The sequence below is a fragment of the Heptranchias perlo genome, chromosome 16 (genome assembly GCF_035084215.1).
Source record: "Heptranchias perlo isolate sHepPer1 chromosome 16, sHepPer1.hap1, whole genome shotgun sequence".
NCBI lineage: Eukaryota > Metazoa > Chordata > Chondrichthyes > Hexanchiformes > Hexanchidae > Heptranchias > Heptranchias perlo.
Genome location: NC_090340.1, coordinates 49,209,108 through 49,232,365, shown reverse-complemented (window position 1 = coordinate 49,232,365; position 23,258 = coordinate 49,209,108). Strand labels below are relative to the sequence as shown.

The 23,258-nt window shown below is 40.2% G+C and overlaps 1 protein-coding gene across 1 annotated transcript in view; it reads right to left on the bottom strand.

Moving 5' to 3' along the window:
• Window positions 1-4,134: 4,134 nt before the first annotated feature.
• LOC137333765 (1-phosphatidylinositol 4,5-bisphosphate phosphodiesterase gamma-2-like) overlaps window positions 4,135-23,258 on the bottom strand; it is a 159,356-nt gene continuing 140,232 nt past the window's right edge. The window contains exons 27-32 of the mRNA XM_067998097.1: window positions 22,871-22,995; window positions 21,189-21,303; window positions 19,251-19,424; window positions 16,000-16,088; window positions 12,065-12,276; window positions 4,135-8,453 (exon numbers count right to left, since the gene is read on the bottom strand). Of these exons, the coding sequence (XP_067854198.1) occupies window positions 8,402-8,453; window positions 12,065-12,276; window positions 16,000-16,088; window positions 19,251-19,424; window positions 21,189-21,303; window positions 22,871-22,995 (767 nt within the window). The 3' untranslated portion in view covers window positions 4,135-8,401. The remainder of the gene's footprint in view (window positions 8,454-12,064; window positions 12,277-15,999; window positions 16,089-19,250; window positions 19,425-21,188; window positions 21,304-22,870; window positions 22,996-23,258) is intronic.

Here is a 23,258-nt window from a genome sequence, read left to right as displayed (position 1 = left end):
AAAGGTTGAACAGGTTGGGTCTATACTCATTGGAGTTTAGAAGATTGAGAGGAGACCTTATTGAAACATACAAGATTCGATAGGGTAGATGCTGAGAGGATGTTACCCCTCATGGGGGAATCTAAAACTAGGGGTAATAGTCTTAGAATAAGGGGTCGCCCGTTTAAGATGGAAATGAGGAGGAATTTCTTCTCCGAGGGTCATGAATCTTTGGAATTCTTTACCCCAAAAAGCTGTGGAGGCTGAGTCATTGAATAAATTCAAGGCTTGAGTTAGACAAATTTTTGATCAGCAAGGGAGTCAAAGGATATCGGGAAAAGGCGGGAAAGTGGAGTTGAGGTAAAAATCAGATCAGCCATGATCTCATTGAATGGCGGAGTAGGCTCGAGGGGCCGAATGGCCTACTCCTGCTCCTATCTCTTATGGTCTTATGAAGCTTCTTTTTTGGGTCACTCCAGGTGAGCTGAGTACACAGTGCAATCCTGTCCTAAATGGTTGAGAAATGAAGAGCAATTTGAATGAATTTAAATGTTATGATAAACCTCTAACACCAAATGTGCAAAACACTTTAGACTGGCTGATATCTTGGCCCTCGCACAATCACTAAGCCAGTTGACTGAAAAATCGAGGAAGTTTTGGTTTGTGACCTTTAAGGGAAAACTCGAGCCTCATGGTAAATTTACCTAGAGAGAGCCTTAACAATTGAATCTACATGCTGCACTTTTATCTGTGCATTTATCTATCCTTACACAATGCACAGACAATATGGCAATAACGCTAAGGTTTTTAAAAATTAGTTCATGGGCTGTGGGCGTCGCTGGCAAGGCCAGCATTTATTACCCATCCCTAATTGCCCTTGAGAAGGTGGTGGTGAGCCGCCTTCTTGAACCGCTGCAGTCCGTGTGGTGAAGGTTCTCCCACTGTGCTATTAGGTAGGGAGTTCCAGGATTTTGACCCAGCGATGATGAAGGAACAGGAATGTATTTCCAAGTTGGAATGGTGTGTGACTTGGAGGGGAACTGGCACGTGGTGTTGTTCCCATGTGCCTGCTGTCCTTGTCCTTCTAGGTGGTAGAGGTCGTGGGTTTGTGAGGTGCTGCAGTGCATCCTGTAGACGGTACACACTGCAGCCACGATGCGCCAGTGGTGAAGGGGGTGAATGTTTAGGGTGGTGGATGGGGTGCCAATCAAGCAGCTGCTTTGTCCTGGATGGTGTAGAGCTTCTTGAGTGTTGTTGGAGCTGCACTCATCCACGCAAGTGGAGAGTATTCTGTCATACTCCTGACATGTGCCTTGTAGATGATGAAAAGGCTTTGGGGAGTCAGGAGGTGAGTCACTCACCGCAGAATATCCAGCCTCTGTCCTGCTCTTGTAGCCACAGTATTTATGTGGCTGGTCCAGTTGTTTCTGGTCAATGGTGACCCCCAGGATGTTGATGGTGGGGGATTCAGCAATGGTAGTGCCGTTGAATGTCAAGGGGAGGTGGTTAGACTCTCTCTTGTTGGAGATGGTCATTGCCTGGTACTTGTCTGGCGTGAATGTTACTTGCCACTTATCAGGCCAATCCTGGATGTTGTCCAGGTCTTGCTGCATGCGGGCATGGACGGCTTCATTATCTGACGGGTTGCGAATGAAACTGAACACTGAAATTATCAGCGAACATCCCCATTTCTGACCTTATGATGGAGGGATGGTCATTGATGAAGCAGCTGAAGGTGGTTGGGCCGAGGACACTGCCCTGAGGAACTCCTGCAGCAATGTCCTGGGGCTGAGATGATTGGCCTCCAACAACCACTACCATCTTCCTTTGTGCTAGGTATGACTCCAGCCACTGGAGCCTTTCCCCCGATTCGATTGACTTCAATTTTACTAGGGCTCCTTGGTGCCACACTCGGTCAAATGCTGCCTTGATGTCAAGGGCAGTCACTCTCACCTCACCTCTGGAATTCAGCTCTTTTGTCCATGTTTGGACCAAGGCTGTAATCAGGTCTGGAGCCGAGTGGTCCTGGCGGAACCCAAACTGAGTATCAGTGAGCAGGTTATTGGTGAGTAAGTGCTGCTTGATAGCACTGTCGACGACACCTTCCATCACTTTTCTGATGATCGAAAGTAGACTGATGGAGCGGTAATTGCTGGATTAGTTTTGTCCTGCTTTTTGTGGACAGGACATACCTGGGCAATTTTCCACATTGTCGGGCAGATGCCAGTGTTGTAGCTGTACTGGAACAGTTTGGCTAGAGGCGCGGCTAGTTCTGGAGCACAAGTGTTCAGCACTACAGTCAGGATGGTGTCGGGACTCATATCCTTTGCTGTATCTAGTGCACTCAGCCGTTTCTTGATATCACGTGGCGTGAATCGAATTGGCTGAAGAATGGCTTCTGTGATGGTGGGGATATCGGGAGGAGGCCGAGATGGATCATCCACTCGGCACTTCTGGCTGAAGATGGTTGCAAACACTTCAGCCTTGTCTTTTGCACTCACATGCTGGGCTCTGCCATCATTAAGGATGGGGATGTTCACGGAGCCTTTTCCTCCCGTTAGTTGTTTAATTGTCCACCACCATTTACGACTGGATGTAGCAGGAATGCAGAGCTTTGATCTGATCCGTTGGTTGTGGAATCACTTCACTCTGACTATAGCATGTTGCTTCTGCTCTTTAGCATGCATGTAGCCCTGAGTTGTAGCTTCACCAGCTGGCACCTCATTTTTAAGTATGCCAGGTGCTGCTCCTGGCATTCTCTTCTATACTCCTCATTGAACCAGGGTTGATCCTCTGGCTTGTTGGTAGCGGTAGAGTAAGGAATATGCTGGGCCATGAGGTTACAGATTGCGCTGGAATATAATTCTGTTGCTGCTGATGGTCCACAGCGCCTCGTGGATGCCCAGTTTTGAGCTGCTAGATCTGTTCTGAATCTTTCCCATTTAGCACGGTGGTAGTGCCACACAACATGTTGGATGGTGTCCTCAGTGTGAAGACCTGACTTCGTCTCCACAAGGATTGTGCGATGGTCACTCTTACCAATACTGTCATGGACAGATGCATCTGCAACAGAAAGATTGGTGAGGACGAGGTCAAGTAGGTTTTTACCTCGTGTTGTTGGCTCACCACCTGCCACAAGCCCAGTCTGGCAGCTATGTCCTTCAGGACTCGGCCAGCTCGGTCAGTAGTGGTGCTACCGAGCCACTCTTGGTGATGGACATTAAAGCCCCCCATCCATAGTACACTCTGTGCCCTTGCTGCCCTCAGTGCTTCCTCCAAGTGGTGCTCAACATGGAGGAGGACTGATTCATCAGCTGAGGGAGGGTGGAAGGTTGTAATCAGCAGGAGGTTTCCTTGCCCATATTTGACCTGATGCCATGAGATTTCATGGAGTCCAGAGTCAATGTTGAGGACTCCCAGGGCCACTCCCTCCTGACTATATACCATTGTACCGCCACCTCTGGTTGGTCTGTCCTGACAGTGGGACAGGACATACCCTGGGATGGTGATGGAAGAGTCTGGGATGTTGGCTGAAAGGTATGATTCCGAGAGTATGGCTTTGTCAGACTGTTGCTTGACTAGTCTGTGGGACAGCTCTCCCAATTCTGGCACAATTCCCCAGATGTTAATGAGGAGGATTTTGCAGGGTCGACTGGGCTTGGTTTGCCTTTGTTGTGTCCGGTGCCGGCTGGTCCATCCATTTTTTTTCTGATTGTGACTTTTTGTAGCGAGATTGTACAACTGAGTGGCTTGCTAGGCCATTTCAGAGGGCGATTAAGAATCAACCACATTTCTGTAGGTCAGGAGTCACATATCGGCCAGACCGGGTAAGGATGGCAGGTTTCCTTCCCTAAAGGACATTAGTGAACCAGATGGGTTTTTATGACAATCCAGTAGTATGGCCACCATTAATTTTTTAATTCCAGATTTTATTTAATTAATTGAATTTAAATTCCCCAGCTGCCATGGCGGGATTTGAACTCATGACTCCAGATTATTTAACCAGGCCTCTGGATTACTAGTCCAGTAAGGTTGTTAATATTTGACAAATATCAGCACAAATTAATATTTGCAACTGTAAACATTTTAGCAATAAATATTTAGAATGCTTCATAAACATACTTTAAAACAGACACATCAATATATGAATGTTTCTTTATTTGCACACGTTAAATAATTGACAAAAAGCAAAATCCACAAAATGTTCAGAACTGCTAAGTTTCCTTTAGATTGTATTAATTTCACTTTTTTTAAGATAAGTTACAACTACTTACATTTCCACGGCTACAAAGTAAACCTACTGAATTGATTCTATCCAGCATAAAAAGCTAGGATTCGTGTCTTCTGTCGGAAATGATTTTCAGAATCACTTTAGCATCGTTTGACTGTACCCATAATATTCAAATGTATTATCCAGTTTTAGAAAACCAACTATCCTTATGGAATTAAAAAGTAACATGGCTCACTAGTTCAGAAATAATTACCATTTGCGAAATCAAAATTGTTTGTCCACCTACCCTCTCCTCATTCTGTAAAGATTTTTTATTATTTCTTAATAGAAAAATGTGAAACGTATAGAATGCTTAATCTATTAGTAGAAGAAATAGCCCATTCTAAATTTAACTGTTAAAACATCATAACCAGAAAACGACATTAATTGAAGTTACAGATAATAGTCTAAAAGCAAAATGAAGAAAAATATAAATACAGCTATTAGACAATTTCCTCTGAGCAGTTCAAAGGCATTCTGTTTTAAAACCAAGTAACTAGCCCTCTTTTTTTTTAACCAAATGCTCTTCACTGGCAGTTTTTATACCTCAACTGCATTCTTAAAATAAAACATCTTTTTAAAGTATTACAATGAAAAACGGGACAGTAAGGGAAAACATCACCAGTATATTTATATTGAAAAGCAGAAATTGCTGAAAATACACACTAGGCCAGTATTTGTAAAGAAAAAAGAAAGGTTATGCAGTTTCTGGGGTGTGCCCTTTATCAGATGCTGACTGGCCTGCTGTGTATTTCCAACATTTTTAGTTTTATTTCAGGTTTCCTGTATTGCAGTTTTTCCTTGTTATGTACCAGTATTTGTATAATGGATTCCTATAAAGTCAACAGTCTAATATTTACTGTGCGTGTGGGTATATCTACACAAGGTTAAAATAGTATTGTCTCGCTGAGCACACTGCATTTGTCTAGAACTTTGCATAATGTGAACCATTTCCTCACTATTTAACTTGAATGATATTTGATAAAATCATACCGGTTTATATTTCAATAGAACATGATCTTAACATTAATAATATTTATTCAAATTGGAGAGGAAAAAAACAAATCTTTAAATTAAGTTTTTCCACATTAATTTCTGTTGGGAATGATCCAAAACACGGCATTTTGAAAAGTCAGACCCAAAAGGAGGCGAAAATTCATCAGTTTTTGTTCATCCCTATTAGTAAAATCAAAAAGGGGGTATAGTGTGATTCTTAGTTCTAGTTTTGAAATGCTGGAACAGATACTACCTCATAATTCAAAGGCATTATTTGCAGAATTAAAAATGATTTAAAACAGTTACAGTATATGCCAAATGTATTCAGAACACTGTTCAAGAAAACATTTTTTAAAAAAGAGAATTAAGAAAAAAGGAAAATTATAATGTATTTTCTGTTTTATGTTTAACATTGATTTCTACATTTATAAGGAATTAAATGGCAGACTTTGGAAAAGGCGTGTTAGAGATGTTTGGCTTTGCTCTCCTTACATTAAATTTAGCTTAAAACAAGAAAAGAACATATCACAGTTTCTCCTACATCAACTTGGCACACTTCATGTCAGTACTGAACAGCCAATGAAATTTACATAACATATCTCAAACTACTATCACCCTTAAAATGTCACTTTTTTTGTTAATTTTATTTCTAATGTGAAAAATAACAAAATACATGAAAGTAACTAGCTAACATATTTTCTATAAATTTGCAAATATGTAAGAATTCTACATACATTTAACATTTTCCACTACATTAATTGGATTTCATTGCCATAGTTTGGATTTAAAGTTCTTATAAGAGGGGAAAAAATACATTCACAAAAAAATTACACAGCACATTTATAAGTAAAATGTGCACGGGACAAATAATTAGCAAATAACTTAGAAGCATTATGTTCATAATGAAAGCAATTTGGCAAATATATATTGTGGAAATAATTGCACTGATGGCTATGTGTAGTGACACTGTAAATGCATTTAAAAAGAATGTATATATGATTACACTACATATAGAGAAACCTCAGCAATTCTTCCCCGAATGTGATTCAGATTTTTCTAGAAAATAATTTCCCTTTTTGTGCCTGTTGAAGATATAAAATCCAGTTTTCTTAAATACTTGCACTGCAGTTTTCTCCTGGCAGGCTGGTGCAAATACTAGTCGCAGTGTACAAATGGGGTCTATTCCCAGTGGTAGCGCAAAGAAAGTGTCACCAATTAGCTTGACGTTTTTGGAGCTGTCACACAGGCTCATGGGAGGAGACAAGCCAGTGTGTGTTGAGCCAGGAAAACTACTGGAGTTGCAATTAACTGCTGCAGTTTTTTTTCTTCCCTGCTCATGCTCCCAATTCCAAGATGGCGGGACTAATTCCAAAATAGTGCTGGACTTTTAATGCCATTCGGAGAGAAATTGTAACAATGTTTATCAGAAAATACATTACAAGCTGCAAACGGACCACTGTCCATATCAGATTAACAGAAAACATTTTCAGCATTAGGTAAAGGAAGGCAAAATTTAAAAATTATTTTTGAAGTTGAATAAATTAACCAAAAACCCTTTCTATGGTGGATAATCTATGTGCCTTATTCCATCACAGGTTAACTGCACAAAATTGACATCCAGGCAATTCGAAGTACATTTATACCAGACAGTAATGTTGATGGCAAGGGGAAATTGAAGTTTTGCATGGCAGCATAAGTGAAGCCACACAAATAGAAAAAAATAAAACCTTCCTTTTTAAAATGCTTCATTGTAAAGGAAAAAAATCTTTTATGATTCAGCGTGATGATATAAACTAATATGTACACGCAGGCTTGTAAATACAAAAAGGCAGTTGGTTTTCTTGACTCTATTTACTTGAAACATTGAACCTTTTGAAATGGCTGGTGTAAACTACACAGCATGCTGTGTATAGTACTTTCAATTTCCACCTCAATCCTATGATGCAATCAGTTTAATAAAGAATTAATCTCTAAGCCATGTAATGCATTACTTGGCAATAACTGAGATGCTGACCATAATTTTGAAGATAAATTATGTCTTATGGGACTGTAGTCTATTTCCTACATTGATGAAATCATGAACTGACTGAGTTTTTAGTATGCTACAGTATTGTACACATGTACTGCAGTCTTATTGCATTATCTGTGGCCAAACTAATTCTGTCCATATTTCACATTGAGCTGTGTCTAGTCTTGAAGCTTAGATAACATTTTAATGAATAAAAGCAAGTGTGTTAACAGTTAGTTGGGTTGCCACTTCTCTGGTTTTGTACTGGGCATTCCTCTTTCTCTTCAGAAAACTTCTAACATGTTAAACAAGGCACCAAAAGTAATTTTTCTGTATCATATGATATGATAGCATGAGCTATCAAAGCTTTCAGTTAATTCTCATTATAAGCAAATATATGAACTCAGGTCATGATCCCACGTCATGCCCCTCCCACATCTTGCCCCATCCTTTCCCCTCCAGTTTTGGAATTGGCAAAAGATGGTAATCCTAACAGTAAAGGATATTCAATTTTGTGTGAACCTGCTACTTGACACATGATGCATTAAGTTAGTATCGATCCTTCAGATTTATTCTGATCTCGGTAAAGCAATTTATTTAATTTTGCTTTAATATTTAAATCCCATGAGTAATCAGCAATAACTTTGAAATCTTGGGTTCTGTCTTATTGTTTAATGTTACCTGTGTTCAAATTTGATAAATCAACTCAACTTCACAAAAGTAAAGCATTGACCTGAAAGAAACAAAAGCCATTTCATGAGGGGATTGCACTGCACTCTATTTGATTCTGCAGTTACACTAAATCCCATGAGCTTTTCCTTAACATTGAATGTGATATCTTTTAATTGATTGACTAGTGGAGGACAGATATATTTGAAAGCCTTTGGGGTCAATAGGCTATTTAATCAGGTGAGAAAAAGAATGATCTTAATGCAAGTAGGAAGATAGTCAATGCTTTTCACTATAATTCATGATCCTAATTACCTGACAGAAATAATAACTAGTTATAGTGCAATAGATTCACTAAATTTATTGGTCTGTTATTGACCACTGATTTCAAAATTTGCTGATCCTTTACAGTAATCATATTTTTTGATATACAATATGACATTCATGCTGGCATCATGGGTGGCAAAGACAGTCGTCCTTTATGTATAAAATTTGCTGCTATTACCAGGTCTCTTTTCCTTGTCCTTACCTCTGAAAAAAGAAAATACCAGAAAAGCTCTTTATTAATTATTCAACTTGGGCTTTGACAACTCATTACCTTAAAAGGCTTGCAAAGAATCAAACATAAAGTTAATTCAAAATTCCCACTGTAACAGTTTTGTACCCCAAAAATGACACTAGTATTTTTATCCCTCCAAATTTGAGATCTTAATGTTTTCCTCATCTGAATGGCAAACTTTACTGCACCACAAAACTGTGATGTGTGAGGGTGCAGTGAAATCCTATTGTGGTGATACAGACTGTATGTAGAAAACTTGGATAGTCAATTCTACTTGTGCGGAACAAGTTGAGGATGATGAAAGATTGAAGAGGAGACTGCCTTTCGCATTGCTGGACTCCCATTCAGATTGCCTAAAGCCTTTCCATTTGGCTACACCATTTAATAGCCCACAGATTAGCCAGTTATGTCAAACTTATTGCAAACTTTTGCTTTGATGTAATTGCGCTTTGCAACTTTGCACATAAACAAAAATAATAATATTGAGAAGTACAGGATAAAACTAAGCCTGGTATTTCCCTCTGCATGTTAGCTTTAACAAACGTAAGTGCACTGGGCGCTAAATTGGGCCGTATACCGCCCGTTGTTTCGGCACTACATGGCCTCTCCGACATCCAAGATGGTGTCTTGGACGCACACGCACGTTTCCAGCATGATGTGCGCCAGATACCACCTTGGTACAGGAGTTTGCGCAGGCGCAGATAATGAACGCTGGAATCATGTAAAGTAGGGAGAAAATGGCTTCAATCATTGTGCAATGTTGAGTTAAAGTGATAGACATCATTTTGGGGCTTAACACTCAACTCAACGCACAGTCTTAACCCCGACCATCTGAACGTGTCTTAGAGTGCCTGGAGGACCCTCCACCAGCACTATTTAAAGGGGCCATGCAGGATTTACAGGTTAGCGGCTGGATTATTGCTTCTGGCTGCCAAGACATTTGTAACTGTTTTTGGAGGTCTCCTAAACTTCAATACTAGGACGTGGGGACATAGCCTAACATTTAGAGCCAGGACGTGCAGGAGTGAAGTTAGGAAATGCTTCTACACACAAAGGGTGGGAGACGTTTGGAACGCTCTTCTGCAGACGGCAGTTGGTGCTAGCTCACTTGTGAATGTTAAATCTGAGATTGATAGATTTCTGTGAACCAAAGGTATTAAGGGATATGGGGCTAAGGCGGGTATATGGAGTTAGGTCACAGGTCCACCATGATCTCAATGAATGGTGGAACAGGCTCAACGGGCTAAATGCCACCTTCTCCTGCAAGAAAGCGGGACATGTGTCTGGGTGATGTGGGCTGTCATGGTTGAATAGCTGCCAGTGTGTGTGGCCTGTGGGTGGCTTGCAACAGTGGTAATGTGTAAGTGTGAGAGGAAGCATCTGATTGGCAGAGTCGAGTACTGATGGAAAGAGTTTGTTGGTATGTGGGGGATGGGGTGTGTAATGCGTGGTGCAGTTGGTAGGAGACGCCACCTGACAGTTGACCTCACTCATCTTGACTACTCATGTCAAAGCATTGAACCGCTTCCTGCACTGCATCCATGTTCATGATGCGCCTGGCATTGACTTCGTCCCCCGCTGCCTCCCACTGCCTTTTGAGTATATGTCTGGAGGGCCTCTTGTCCCCCCCCACCCCCACCACTGCGGATATAGGATGTCCCTCCTTCTGCCCACTTCTTGCACCCAAGGTCTCTAGTACATCAGCAGAGAACCTTGGTGCATGCACTCCAGCAGGCCTGGTACCAACTCAGATCGGCAGATTGGTGAGGTCTGGCATGCAGATTGGAGGATGTGGGATTTAGTAGTGCGCAACCTTTATTCAATGTTTTAACATGACTCATCAATGTGTAAACATAGGGATGGGACCTGTGTTTTACGTGTGCGTCATCTGATCTCCGTTCACACTTCATGCAGACAGTAGACTGTTATTTTCAGCAAATAACAGGTACCAGCTACCTTTAAGAGATTTCTAAGAAACATCCTCCCTTTAAGAGACTGAGCTGTCTCTGGTGGTGGAAAGTGCGAATTGCATTTATTCCATGTGCAAGGTCTGGAAAGGACCGTTGATTACAGGTAAGCCCTTGGCTGGGTCCAAACTGATGTCCTGCCTGTGCAGGTGCCATTTTAGGCACGGGGTAATAGCACATCACGCTACCTGCGCCCAAAAACGACCCCTATCGAATTTTCCCCCCACTGTTTGTAATCTGTTTATAGATTAACAAATCCTTAAATGCATTTACAATCAATATACAGGGGAAAATATCAGGGTGAAATCTGAGAAAATATTAAGTTAAAATTACATGTAACTAAGTTAGCAGTATATATTATAGATATAAAAGGTGTATTAATATCTACACACCTTTTTATTTATAATGTAACTGAAGTTAATGTAAACAAAGTTATAGATGACAAATCACAGAACAGAGTATTTTGCCCTACTCTGAACAGTTATTTAGTAGCATTTAAACGAAATTGTTAGATGGGCCATAAATACAGTTCCACATGCCCATGCCCTACTGGCTTGTAGGGTGTAGCATCTCCCAACAGTGTTGTTTCTAAAACTGTCCTTTTTGTAGCATCTCATGCTACTAGCCTGACCTTCTAGTAAGAAGGGTTGATCAGAACAGCGTGCTGCTCTGTGAAGTATTTCCACTCCAATGCTGCTCTGCAAGTAGGAAGTTGTTCAAAGACAAGTTTACAGTTTTGAATCTTCACACTGTACATGTGTCTTACAACTTTGTTGGGTTCTCTGTCATGTAGATTGGACAAAAACGTCAACCTCTATTTGCCTATTTAAATATAAGCAGTACCTTATTCCGTTATTAAGTCAATTAAGGAGGTTTCGTGTTTGGTAGGTTTGAATTAGATGTGAGGTTTAGTAGATTGATAAAGATTTTGACTTTTGGGCACCCGATCGGTGGAGTGCACCAGACAGTCGCCCATAACTGTGGGAATGAGGTGTCCATGATTTTGAGGCCTCAGCCTCATTGCATCAAGGGAACAGAGTGCCAAACTGGCACCCTGATCCATCTCGCTGGGTTAGTGCTGCCAATATCGGGCGCTCTGGCCGACAACAAGGTAAGTGCAGGGGGGGGGAGGGATTGCGATTGCAGAGCGGGTGTCCAGAGGCGGCAGCTGCCCAGATTATTTTTGTGGGGCCTGGAGGAGCACTCCTTTTCCTCCACACCCCACAAAAATAATTTCAAACTTACCTTTGCTGGGCCTCTTCAGCTCTATCAACCGTGGAGCTGATCAGAGCATACAGGACACATGCTCTGACCTGTTCCAACCTAAAATGGCAATCGGGGTCCTGGGATATTAAAAGGGGCCTACCGCTTGAAACAGGCAGCCACTTTGGGCACTCAGTGGTAGGCCCTTTTGAAAATGGCGCCTGCCGCATCACTGAGGCTAATGGGGCGGTAAGCCTACCAAACCCATTTTGAGGCTGTTACTGCCCCATTAACGCCAAGTGCAACAAGCTAAAAACGCCCACAACACCTATTGAAATCTGTGCGATATCTACAATCCCCTTTTTATTTAGTTTCCCAGAAACTTTGAAGAATTATAGATTTCGTATACCTACCTTCTCTTTGGAACTTCTGGAAGCTGCTCCCTCCTGCAGGCTTGCGATGTGTAGGAATCATATAACATCGGGTCAAATTGTCGCTGACGGGGTGCACTGCTACTATATAATCCATCTAATGTCCGTTGTCTAATTGGGGTGGTATCATATAACCCTTCAACTGGCCGCTGCCGTAACTGCTGACGAGAGGAGTAAAGTTCTTCTTCACCTTCCTGTAATGATAAAATAAAATGTTTTTTTTAAATGGGAGATGAGTTTAATCTGGCTAAAAGTCATATGGTATCTTTTCAAGGATTTGGTTGTGGGACAGCACAATAGTATCAATAACCCTATTCCATTGGTCTAAGACTGCATCTTAGTTGAATGTCTACGTGGCCTTTTAGGTGGATCATTTCCCAATAGTGCATTTTCTCTAGAGGAAGAAACGGTCTTCACTTTACAAGCTCCTGTCAAGTGGTAAGGTGACAGCTGTCACAAAGAAATCTCTGGTCTTGACTTGCCAAGTATTTTGTATGTAAGAATGAATGACAAAATACATTTGATGCTGTATATGACAATTTAAGTCTTTCATCTTCAATTTTTTTTTAAAACTCATTCATGGGATGTGAGCATCGCTGGCAAGGGCAGCATTTATTGTCCATCCCTAATTGCCCTTGAGAAGGTGGTGGTGAGCTGCCTTCTTGAACCGCTGCAGTCCGTGTGGTGAAAGTTCTCCCACAGTGCCGTTAGGAAGGGAGTTCCAGGATTTTAATGCAAGCGAGGATGAAGGAACGGTGATATATTTCCAAGTCGGGATGGTGTGGGACTTGGAGGGGAACGTGCAGGTGGTGTTGTTCCCATGTACCTGCTGCCCTTGTCCTTCTAGGTGGTAGAGGTCGTGAGTTTGGGAGGTGCTGTCGAAGAAGCCTTGACGAGTTGCTGCAGTGCATCCTGTAGATGGTACACACTGCAGCCATGGTGCGCCGGTGGTGAAGGGAGTGAATGTTTAGGGTGATGGATGGGGCGCCAATCAAGCGGGCTGCTTTGTCCTGGATGGTGTCGAGCTTCTTGAGTGTTGTTGGAGCTGCATTCATCCAGGCAAGTGGAGAGTATTCCATCCCACTCCTGACTTGTCCCTTGAAGAAAGGCTTTGGGGAGTTAGGAGATGAGTCAGAATACCCAGCCTCTGACCTGGTCTTGTAGCCACAGTATTTATGTGACTGGTCCAGTTAAGTTTCTGGTCAATGGTGATCCCCAGGATGTTGATGGTAGGGAATTCGGCGATGGTAATGCCGTTGAATGTCAAGGGGAGGTGGTTAGACTCTCTCTTGTTGGAGATGGTCATTGCCTGTCACTTGTCTGGCGCGAATGTTACTTGCCACTTTTCAGCCCGAGCCTGGATGTTGTCCAGGTCTTGCTGCATGCGGGCACGGACTGCTTCATTATCTGAGGGGTTGCGAATGGAACAGAACACTGTGCAATCATCAACGAACATCCCCATTTCTGACCTTATGATGGAGGTACGGTCATTGATGAAGCAGCTGAAGCTGACTTAGATCTCCAATGACATTGATCACAGATACTCTGATGTATTACTTGTGGATTTTTATGGCACTCCTAACTGCAAGTTGGTAGATGAAACATTTTGCACAAGTCAGTTTGACAGATTTGTGGAAATCCGGTAGCTAGATTGCATAATCATAGGTTTACATAGGCAAAACCTATTATAAATGTGGGCATAGGAATATATAATGGGAAAAAGTTGACATAAAAAGTGTAACAAAAATGTGACAAGAAGTCAAGTTCTGTAAACAGGAAGTGCATGCAGACATGGGATTTTTAATATTTTATAGATACAGGTAAATATGGCTTTGCATTCTGGTGGTCACTTTAACTAATTTGTTATTTTTGAGAAGAATTGTGTCACTTTTCTGACAATTTCAAAGCTTTCATTAATTTATATTCCAAGATCTGCAGTTCTTAACTTGATGCTCTGAGACCACGTAAAAAAGGCAAGAGAAGTAGAAAGTATACAAAAAGAATGGAAGAAACATTTAGAAGCAACAGATAAGGAATGACAAGTGAGCTGGCAGTGATAAAAAAGAACAAGGTGAATTCACATCAGGCTAAAGTGAGATCTAAATTAACAATACTGCGAAAATAAATCCACTTTCCTGTACTAAATTTGCTGTAGTTGTTTCACTCAATGAATAAGGCAAGAGACAAATAATAAAACACTTTGAGGTTGTATTTTGACAGTTCCGGAATATGAATTCTGACCTATTGAAACTTCAGCTTTTACTTGCAATCTTCTACTAATCTGTAACGAATTCAATTACCTATTTTTCTATTGGTTCGCTACTTTCCAACTTGTACTATGGATATTTTGACCTGACAATTAGGGGTTTCTCATTGAACTCTGACTGTTTCTTAATGTACATGTTATAATGCTTTTGTATTTTTAATAACAAATTATTGGATTTTTATATATGTGGCTATTACCCTTCTCAGTTACAGACAAAATGACACAACACAAAAAGATATAGTAGTGAGTATTGATGAAGTGGTAGCAGTATAAAGCAGGAGAAATTCTCAAAGGAAAAAACAAGTAAAAAGGACAATTTACGTATGTGGATCCCAGAACAATTTAGCTCTAAATCTACTAGTTTACCTCAACAGTTGACAATATTTGTGGACAAATGCTATTCCTCTGTCCACTATTTTAGTGGATCCATTTAAAATAATGCCCATGTTAAAATAATTTTACAACACCAAGTTATAGTCCAGCAATTTTATTTTAAATTCACAAGCTTTCGGAGACTTCCTCCTTCCTCAGGTAGATGTTTACCTGAGGAAGGAGGAAGTCTCCGAAAGCTTGTGAATTTAAAATAAAATTGCTGGACTATAACTTGGTGTTGTAAAATTGTTTACAATTGTCAACCCCAGTCCATCACCGGCATCTCCACATCATGTTAAAATAGTGAACAAATGAATGTCATACAATAGCATTTAGTGTTTGTTCAGTGCTGTTGCCAATAGTCATTTCTAGCCTAATAGCACATTGCTCCTTGTGGTAGATCCACTAGGCGTGGACTTCACAAACAATGCAGGAGCCCTGAGTTGACTAGGCAATCACACTCATTTCAACCAGGTAAGGGTAAATGGTAGCAGGATGTCAGATTATACACCAAAATATTTTAACTGTTTGGGCAAGTAAAACTTCACAATAATGTGCAATATACTCAAATCATGGAATACTATCATTCTCATTCAGAGAAAAACAATAGCAGCAATGATATTAATGGGCTGTAAGCATGTTCAATAAATTAGTGGTTATCTTTCCACTGTCTCTGAAGAACACCTTGTGGTTTTGATACTGGTTACCCATTTTTCCATTCTATATTAATTATATAATTTTAGATCATGGAATCTTTGAAAATTGCAAGTCTTGTATCAGAACTTCATCTCTCTCCCCATCCAACTATATTTCTTACGTATGAATCTCTCTGGGGTAGATTTCTGTCTTCACTGTCTGAACAGTAATTTGGTGGGCCCTTTACAAAGTCCGTTTGGATTTTTATTCCATTGAAATGAGTGGAATGAAAATCAGACAGATTCTGTAAGGGGTGTGCAATCTGCTTCGCCAGAATACTGCCCAGGCAGCGAAGATGGAAATCTACTCCTCCATCTCTTTCACTCCCTCTCGTTTCCCTACATTCAACAGCGACTGCACTTCAAAAGTACTTAATTGGCTAAGAAGTGCTTTAGGGTGTCCTGAGGTGGTGAAAGGTGCGATGTAAATGCTAGTTCTTTCTTCTTTCACTTATTTGGTTTTGTCTTATCTGGAAAATGCAGAAGTGTATTCATGTTCTCAGTAATAACTGCTTCAAGCAATAGGTTAAAAGTTAACATTCATTAAGCAAATAACTTGAGTTCCAAAAATACACATTATTTACCCCCAATTGGTTCACTTCACACTGGATAAGAAGAGCTGCTAATTCAAGGTCTTCGCTGTAACCATTTTTAAGAGGAACAGATCTGAAACCTGGAGAAAGTATGGAAAATAAGCATTTACTAAATAAACATTCAAACTCCTGATTACACTAACATTTCAATTACACTGACAAACTGATTTTACACCAAGACTCTTTGCAAACTAATTCAGGTGAGTGTTAATGTGTGCGATGGGAGTAGAACCTCATCCTGCTTCATATTTTAAATTTCTAATATATTTTTCATATGAAATTTTATGAAGGCCAAGATGTTGTGAATTTGAAATAGAACTCTTTTAGCTGCCTTTGGAAATGAATTATTTCATCTTTTTGTGGGGGAAATGAGACAATACACAAATCTCTCCAGAGACAGCCATGGGTTTTGGGGTGATGGCCAGCCGGGTGTCTATAGTACTATTGATTGCCTATACTTACAAGTTAATTGCTTCAACAATCTTCTCATAGTTTTGAGACATTAATGCATGGGAGCTTATAGTCTCACATTGGTAACAAACTTTCTATTTAAGAACAGCCAAGTTGTTTAATATACAAGTCAGGTGTCAATCAATCCATCCATCAGAAAAGTGCAAGTGAGAGCCAGATGAATGGTAAAATTGATTAATAACATGGTTGCTAGTCCAGTAGGAAAGAACTGCTTTATTCTTAAGTGTTGCAACATGCTTTGAATAGTGTAAGTGCTGCTGGTTTTCCCCATTCTCCAACTTTCTAATTTTCTGCTTATTTACCTGCCTACAGCAAAGGAAAAACCTCCATGAGTCAAAAGCGTCCATGTTACATTCCTTCAACTACTCATTTAAAAAGACTCTGTAAATGGCATTAAGACTTTGAACTTTTTATTATTTTCTAACACATTTTGTTGTTCAAGTCAAGCACTGTAATCCTGATTATTCACTGTATTCTTTTTTGCTTCTGTGTAATTGGAAACCTTATAAATAAACCGATAACTAGTTTTAACTTGCATGATACGGTCTGACAATGTGGTGTTCTCCACCTTTTGGAGTGCACAGGAGTACACTGTAAACAGTCCATGCAATCTCTAATGTAAATTGTAGTAGTAAAAAGTTAATGGTTAATCCTGTGGCATAGAAGTTCCACTCACATCATGCATAGAGATGTAAGTTTGGATCATAGGAGACATGGGGATGTCTACGGAAACTGCACTTTGTGGTGAACATGAATAACAAGTTGAAAGACAGCACAATTGTAATAATGTGTAATACTGGTTCTAGGTGTGGTGAAGGTATGAAGACATTAGAATATGTGTAGTGTGATTTTGTGGCCGCTGACAATCACTGTGATGGAGACTGTTAATTAAATGTATTACTAGTCTGTTAATTTGATGAATACAGTATATACAATAAAGATAAATCGTTGCCATTAAAGGCTAGGCGAATATGATTTCATCTTCCTTTCCTGTGATATGAACAATGGAAGATTTGCATTTAGCTATAAATATGTGCAAATGTTTCAGAGGTCGTTTTATATTAATAGAAGATTCTGGTCACTGAATTGACTATGTTCACCATACCAGAGGCAGTGGTAAGGCTTATCTATACATCTTCAGAATCAAATTGAAATGCTTCATTCACATATAGATGACTAAAAACCATGTCAGATATTATAACCAGCAGATGCCAGTTTGTTCCTCATTACAAAATTTAAAGCATTACTGTATTCACTGTTGATGCTTGTGCATGCTGTACATAAACTACAATTAACCAGAATTGTATTTGTCTCAAACATTAAAGGGATACTTCACTGAAACTGCAAATGATACTCCAGCCACACAGTGCCCTTGAGACATTTTGGTGATTGTTGTTCTAAGCCTAAATATAACTTGGACTCCTGACAAATATACAACTTCACAATTCATTATATAAATTAATTATAAAATTCATCAATACCACACTGAAAACAAATAAGAATGGTTTTCATTGCACTAATGGCTTAAATCTGCATACTTTCAAAATTTAGACACCAAAACAATCAATTAAAACACTCAATGACACATATTGTAAAGATATATATCTACCTTTTATGATAATCTTTGAAAAGTAAACCATAAAAATGAGTCTGACCACAGATTGGCACCTGCAGCGATTGGTCAAGCAGGCTGTGCAAGTGGTGTAATATCATTTGATTTGTCAGGCTACTGAAAAACCTCTCTCTAGCTTTTCAATTCAGTTCAGTCCAAAACCCATTAAGATCAACAGACTGAATGCCAGAATTCATCTTTTATAACATTGTAAAGATATGGCTGTGCTATAAATCATCTACAACAGCATGACTGGGGCAACTTTCTAACAGCTGCAACATGCTTTGTAAATTCAAATGGGACAATTGCCTTGGCCAGCATGAGTCCGGCAGAATGGTTTGAAAAAAAGGTACTCAGAGATATGGGGACCTTAATTGGGAATACCTGCTCAGCCTTGTCTGGGGCAGAACCTCCACTTGCCCCTTATAAGGCCATTTACACAGAAGTGGTGGAACCCCTATGCTGGGGTTTCCCACTTCCCTGGTCTCTAAGGGAACCAGTATAACACTGGAGGCAGAGACTCCCATGAGATGAACCATGCAGGCCTCCAGAAGGGTGGAGGTGGGCCTCACCAATGGTGATGTCCAAGCTGGGGAAGCTGCCTTGACCTCTGGAGATGAGCAGTTTTTTAATATAAAAATGTAAGAATCGTCGCCCTTATACACAAGACTGAGAATCCTGTGGGGAGGCCTGGAAACCCCCTAGATGGTAGTCAGATGCCAGAGTTTCTGGCAACATGGGGCAGATGGGTGCCTGAGTTGTGCCTATAGCGGTGGGGGTACCTGCTGTCCCCATGCAAATGCGGTGTCCTCCCATTGACGCTGCAAACGCCAAGGGGTCAGAGCTGGGGGGCACATTTTCAGTCAACACCAGTAGTAAATTGACACGCATAATTTGTTATTCCTGTGGAGCCCTTTCCCTTCATTAAAATATAGAATTAACAATCACCTAGATAAAAGTCAAGACTCTTGGAGCATGCATCAGGAAACCTCTGGCCTGCCTATTAGAAACTGAGTACAAATTCTCCAAGCCTTCCTCTGCTCCCAGGATCAACTTAGCAAGGTATCGGTCTTTGTCCTAGTTGTATCTGGCTAAACCTTGTTATGCTGCCTAATATACAAGATTCGTTTCCACCGAGTTTCTGATCTGTTAAACTAACCAGTTTTGATTCCTTTGACGGGAAAAGTGGCATGAGCTAAAAAGTTAGGATCACTGAACATGTCCTCTTCAAACACAACAAATCGGAGAAAAGCTAAAGAGGGATCTTGGATGAAAAATTCCTCACTGGCTTCTTCAGTTGCTCCTGACCAAACTGGGTTAAGGCCATTATCATCTGAAATAAAAACAAGCACAAGATTTAAATCACTTAAGATTCACAAGACACTTTTGTCAAGGTATAAAACTTCTATATTATTCCTGCCTCGTTTTATATATCACAGCATATTAATTTTCATATTTTTACAAGTAGATAAAGATTACAGAAATAACTTGTAATAATTAAACCAAATTATTTCTGCATTGTAGAAGCTATATCTTTGCTATCCACCAGTTTAAACTCTGTTGTTGAGATTTGAGGTTTGCATTCAGTTTTGCTTGCTATTAGAATATATATATATATATATATATAAAATCACAGCAAGGTATTTACACGATTATACAATCTCAGCACACTCTGTCAAAACCTGAAAGCAAAAATATTAATTCAGATTCTGACTGACCTGTTGTGCATTTCCACGTTTGCAGTTTTTTTTTGTTATCTATTAATGTATCCATATCACCAGGAAGAATTGTATCATGACTGATTTGGTAAAGACACTATCTGATGTAGCACTAAGCTATCATAAGGTCACAGGTTCAATTCCCAATCTGTGCTGAGTTAGCTGATCTCAGTTTGAGCAGCAGTTTGGGAGGGCTACAATTGACTAGAAACACTCCTGGGTTAGGGAGGGGAAAAAAGAAATCTGCCAAGGTTCCCGCTCCAGGTTGCCGTCTAGTGACTCCTGCTGGAAGGTACATTTATATGGACATTGGGAGACAACAGGTTTGGGCTCAGCAATGATGCTGCCCCTTACACCACCACAGTTGAAAAGCCTGCACACACTCATTGTTCAGGTTCACACATTAAGGTGGCCAATTGGACAAAGTGCCAAAGGGCTACCACTGCCTATGGAAATCAGCCCCTGCTGAGATTGGAGAAAATTAGGCAAGTTTTTAAAAATCAATCAGGACTAATTAAATATTGATGTTAATTTATCAAAACTTCAAGACAAGTTTTTCAGGAGTGAATGGGAAATAAACACAAAAGTTTGAACAGTTGCTCTTTCATGTGTTCATTACTAAAATAATTTCCATTCTGCTCCACATAAGTTTGTTGGCCAGGGGATGCAGAAACTACTGAGTTTATTCCGAACTGCTGACACACAGGCAAAAGCAACTTTTGAACTGAAGTAACCTGAGTTCAGTCGCTGGCCTGAGCTGGCTGGAACCAGTTTGAATTAGCTAAGTTTTGTGAAAGACAAAGGAGATGTGATAAGACACAAGTCCTTATTTAGAAAAGGAGTAATGAGGTAATGCTACCTAAGTCCTTGGGACAGAGCCAATGAGGAGAAGACACAGACTAGGCTAGCAAGCCTAAACCAAAGGGAGAGAGAGACAGCACAGCTTGAAGAGATAAGATTCGGAATAAGAATGAAGAATCTGGGGCGTGGAGCCAGAGCGAAGACTCCGGAGAACAACCATCGCGGAAGTGGAAGAACCTATGTCAGGGATGTAGAGAGAGTGAGAATGGAACGCCTGGCCAGCGTCAGCTCTCCTTTTCGGGTATTAGCCTTTATATTCTGTGACCACTCAGGGAGTGTCAGAGAAACCTAGTGGGTGTGCGTTTAGATCCTAGTTTGGGTATAAAACTGTATAACCTGGTGCAAACTGCATGTCTATATCTAACCAGACGTATAAGCGTATGATCTAACGACGTGAATAAAGCGAATTGAGAGTTAAGAGAGAATTGACTCTTCTCCTCTTTGTACTAAGCCAATAACCGTAACCGGTGACCTCCGGTCAACATTTTACACACAAACACACACACACGCACACTTACTTATCACTACTGTTTTGAACTTCTTATTCTCGTTCTCAGTTCCACACAGTTCTACTTCTACAAAAGGGCAAACTATACTCCTGCCAGGTTTGGGTAGATGTCGAGCACCAAGAAGCTGTAAAGATAATGAGAACAATAAACACATCATAAGAAAATCCAACTGATATCTAATCAACAGCATTATAAAACATGATGAAGATACAGAACTACTTAACAATACAGTGTTAAGAATGACTTACACAACCAACCCACGACCTTTATTTATCACTTGTGATGGGGGCACATTGACTGCAGTGGATATCTTCAGCAGTAATACAATACCATATAAATACATGTCACATTTTGTAACTTTAACTAATGTCATTTGCTAAGGATGTGCTTATACTACAGCTTTGGCATCGCTGTAAAGCAGCTACAAATGTGCAGCACGCTAAAGTTGTGTTATAACTCTGAAGTCAGGAGAGGAACTCTGCACATGCCTGTAACATCGCACATGCAAAGTTCTCTCCTGGGCAAGAGAATTGTAGTTGGAGACAGGCAGCATTGATGAGGCTGGGATTGATACTGCAGATTGGTAGCTGTGGTATAAATGAACCATTTGTAAACCTTGTGATATTACCTTGAATCACTCCACCATTTGCTTAACAATGTGTGCTTGAGCTTTAAAAAGATTGGAAAAAGGTTCTTAGTATAGTACTAGCAGATCTTCCATGGCATTGCTCACAGTAAAGTTGGATGATACAATGTTTCCAAGGATTGGAGTGTCATACAGTGTAAAGCGCAATGTATTATTGTGGTAATAATAAATCAAGTCTTGTTCACCCATCACTTCTGTGCTCGTTGACCTACTTTGGTTCCCGGTCCCTGAACACCTCGATTTTAAAATTCCCATCCTCATGTTCAAATCCCTCCATAGCCTCGGCTCCTCCCAATCTCTGTAACCTCCTCCAGCCTGATAATCCTCCGAGAATTCTGCGTTCCTCTAATTCTGTCCTCTTGTGCATCCTTGATTTCCATTGCCCTACCACTGGCAGCCGTACCTTCAGCTATCTAGGCCCTAAGGTTTGCAATTACCACTCTAAACCTCTCCACATCTCTCTCCTCCTTTAAGACACTCCTTAAAACTTACCTCTTTCACCTGTTCTAATGTCTCCTTCTTTGGCTTGGTGTCAATTATTTCTTCTGAATACACTACTGTGAAGTGCCTTGGGATATTTTACTATGTTAAAGGTGCTATATAAATGCAAGTTGTTGTAAGGTAAAGCAGTGGCTGCAAAGTCTAATTGTTAAGTAAACAAAAGTGCAGGGCAATCAAAATTTGATTATTGTTTGGTCAGGGAATTCTGCAGATTGAAACATGCTCATCAGCTTGAAGCTATAGTTCAGAAGCACCCAACTTTTTAAGATTGTTTAGCATTTAGAACAAAGTGTGACATCTGGAGTGTGATGTCTGCGTTAAACATATAAATGTTACTTTTTGTAAGAAAGAAATGGCTTTTTTTTTGTCCTGTTTTCAATTATCAAAATTTCTAGGCAATCACTCCTGAAACTGGATGGTTGGCCACCCTAGTTCTAAAACCATTCTCTTGGTCTTGATGCTTTTAATTCTATAAGTATGTTCATATATTATTACTGAAAATAGAATGACACAATACTACCAAATGTGGAATCAATTTCCTTACTTTTATTTTGATGGAATACGGTCTGTGCTTAATTGAATTGTCACTCCTCAGAGATTCAGGCTGTAGCAGAAAACCTGTTCTTCCGTTCATAGAAAACATAGATTGATTCAACTGCATTGATTTATCTGGAACAGAAGAATTGTAACTGTTTGTTAAGCACAGTGTTATGTACAATGAAAACACCAAACCTTTGAATCAGTGCAAACAGTCCCTATTCACTCTCAGATATTAGGCATGAGGCTTCCCAACTTCTCAAACACTCATGTCCTAGCCATAGGTATATAAAATCTGTGTAAAAGCACGTAACAAAATATGGAATGAGAAAAAGCAATTCACTCTGTCAATCTCATATCCTGTGTCCAATTTGCACCATCTTGGAGTCTCGCCA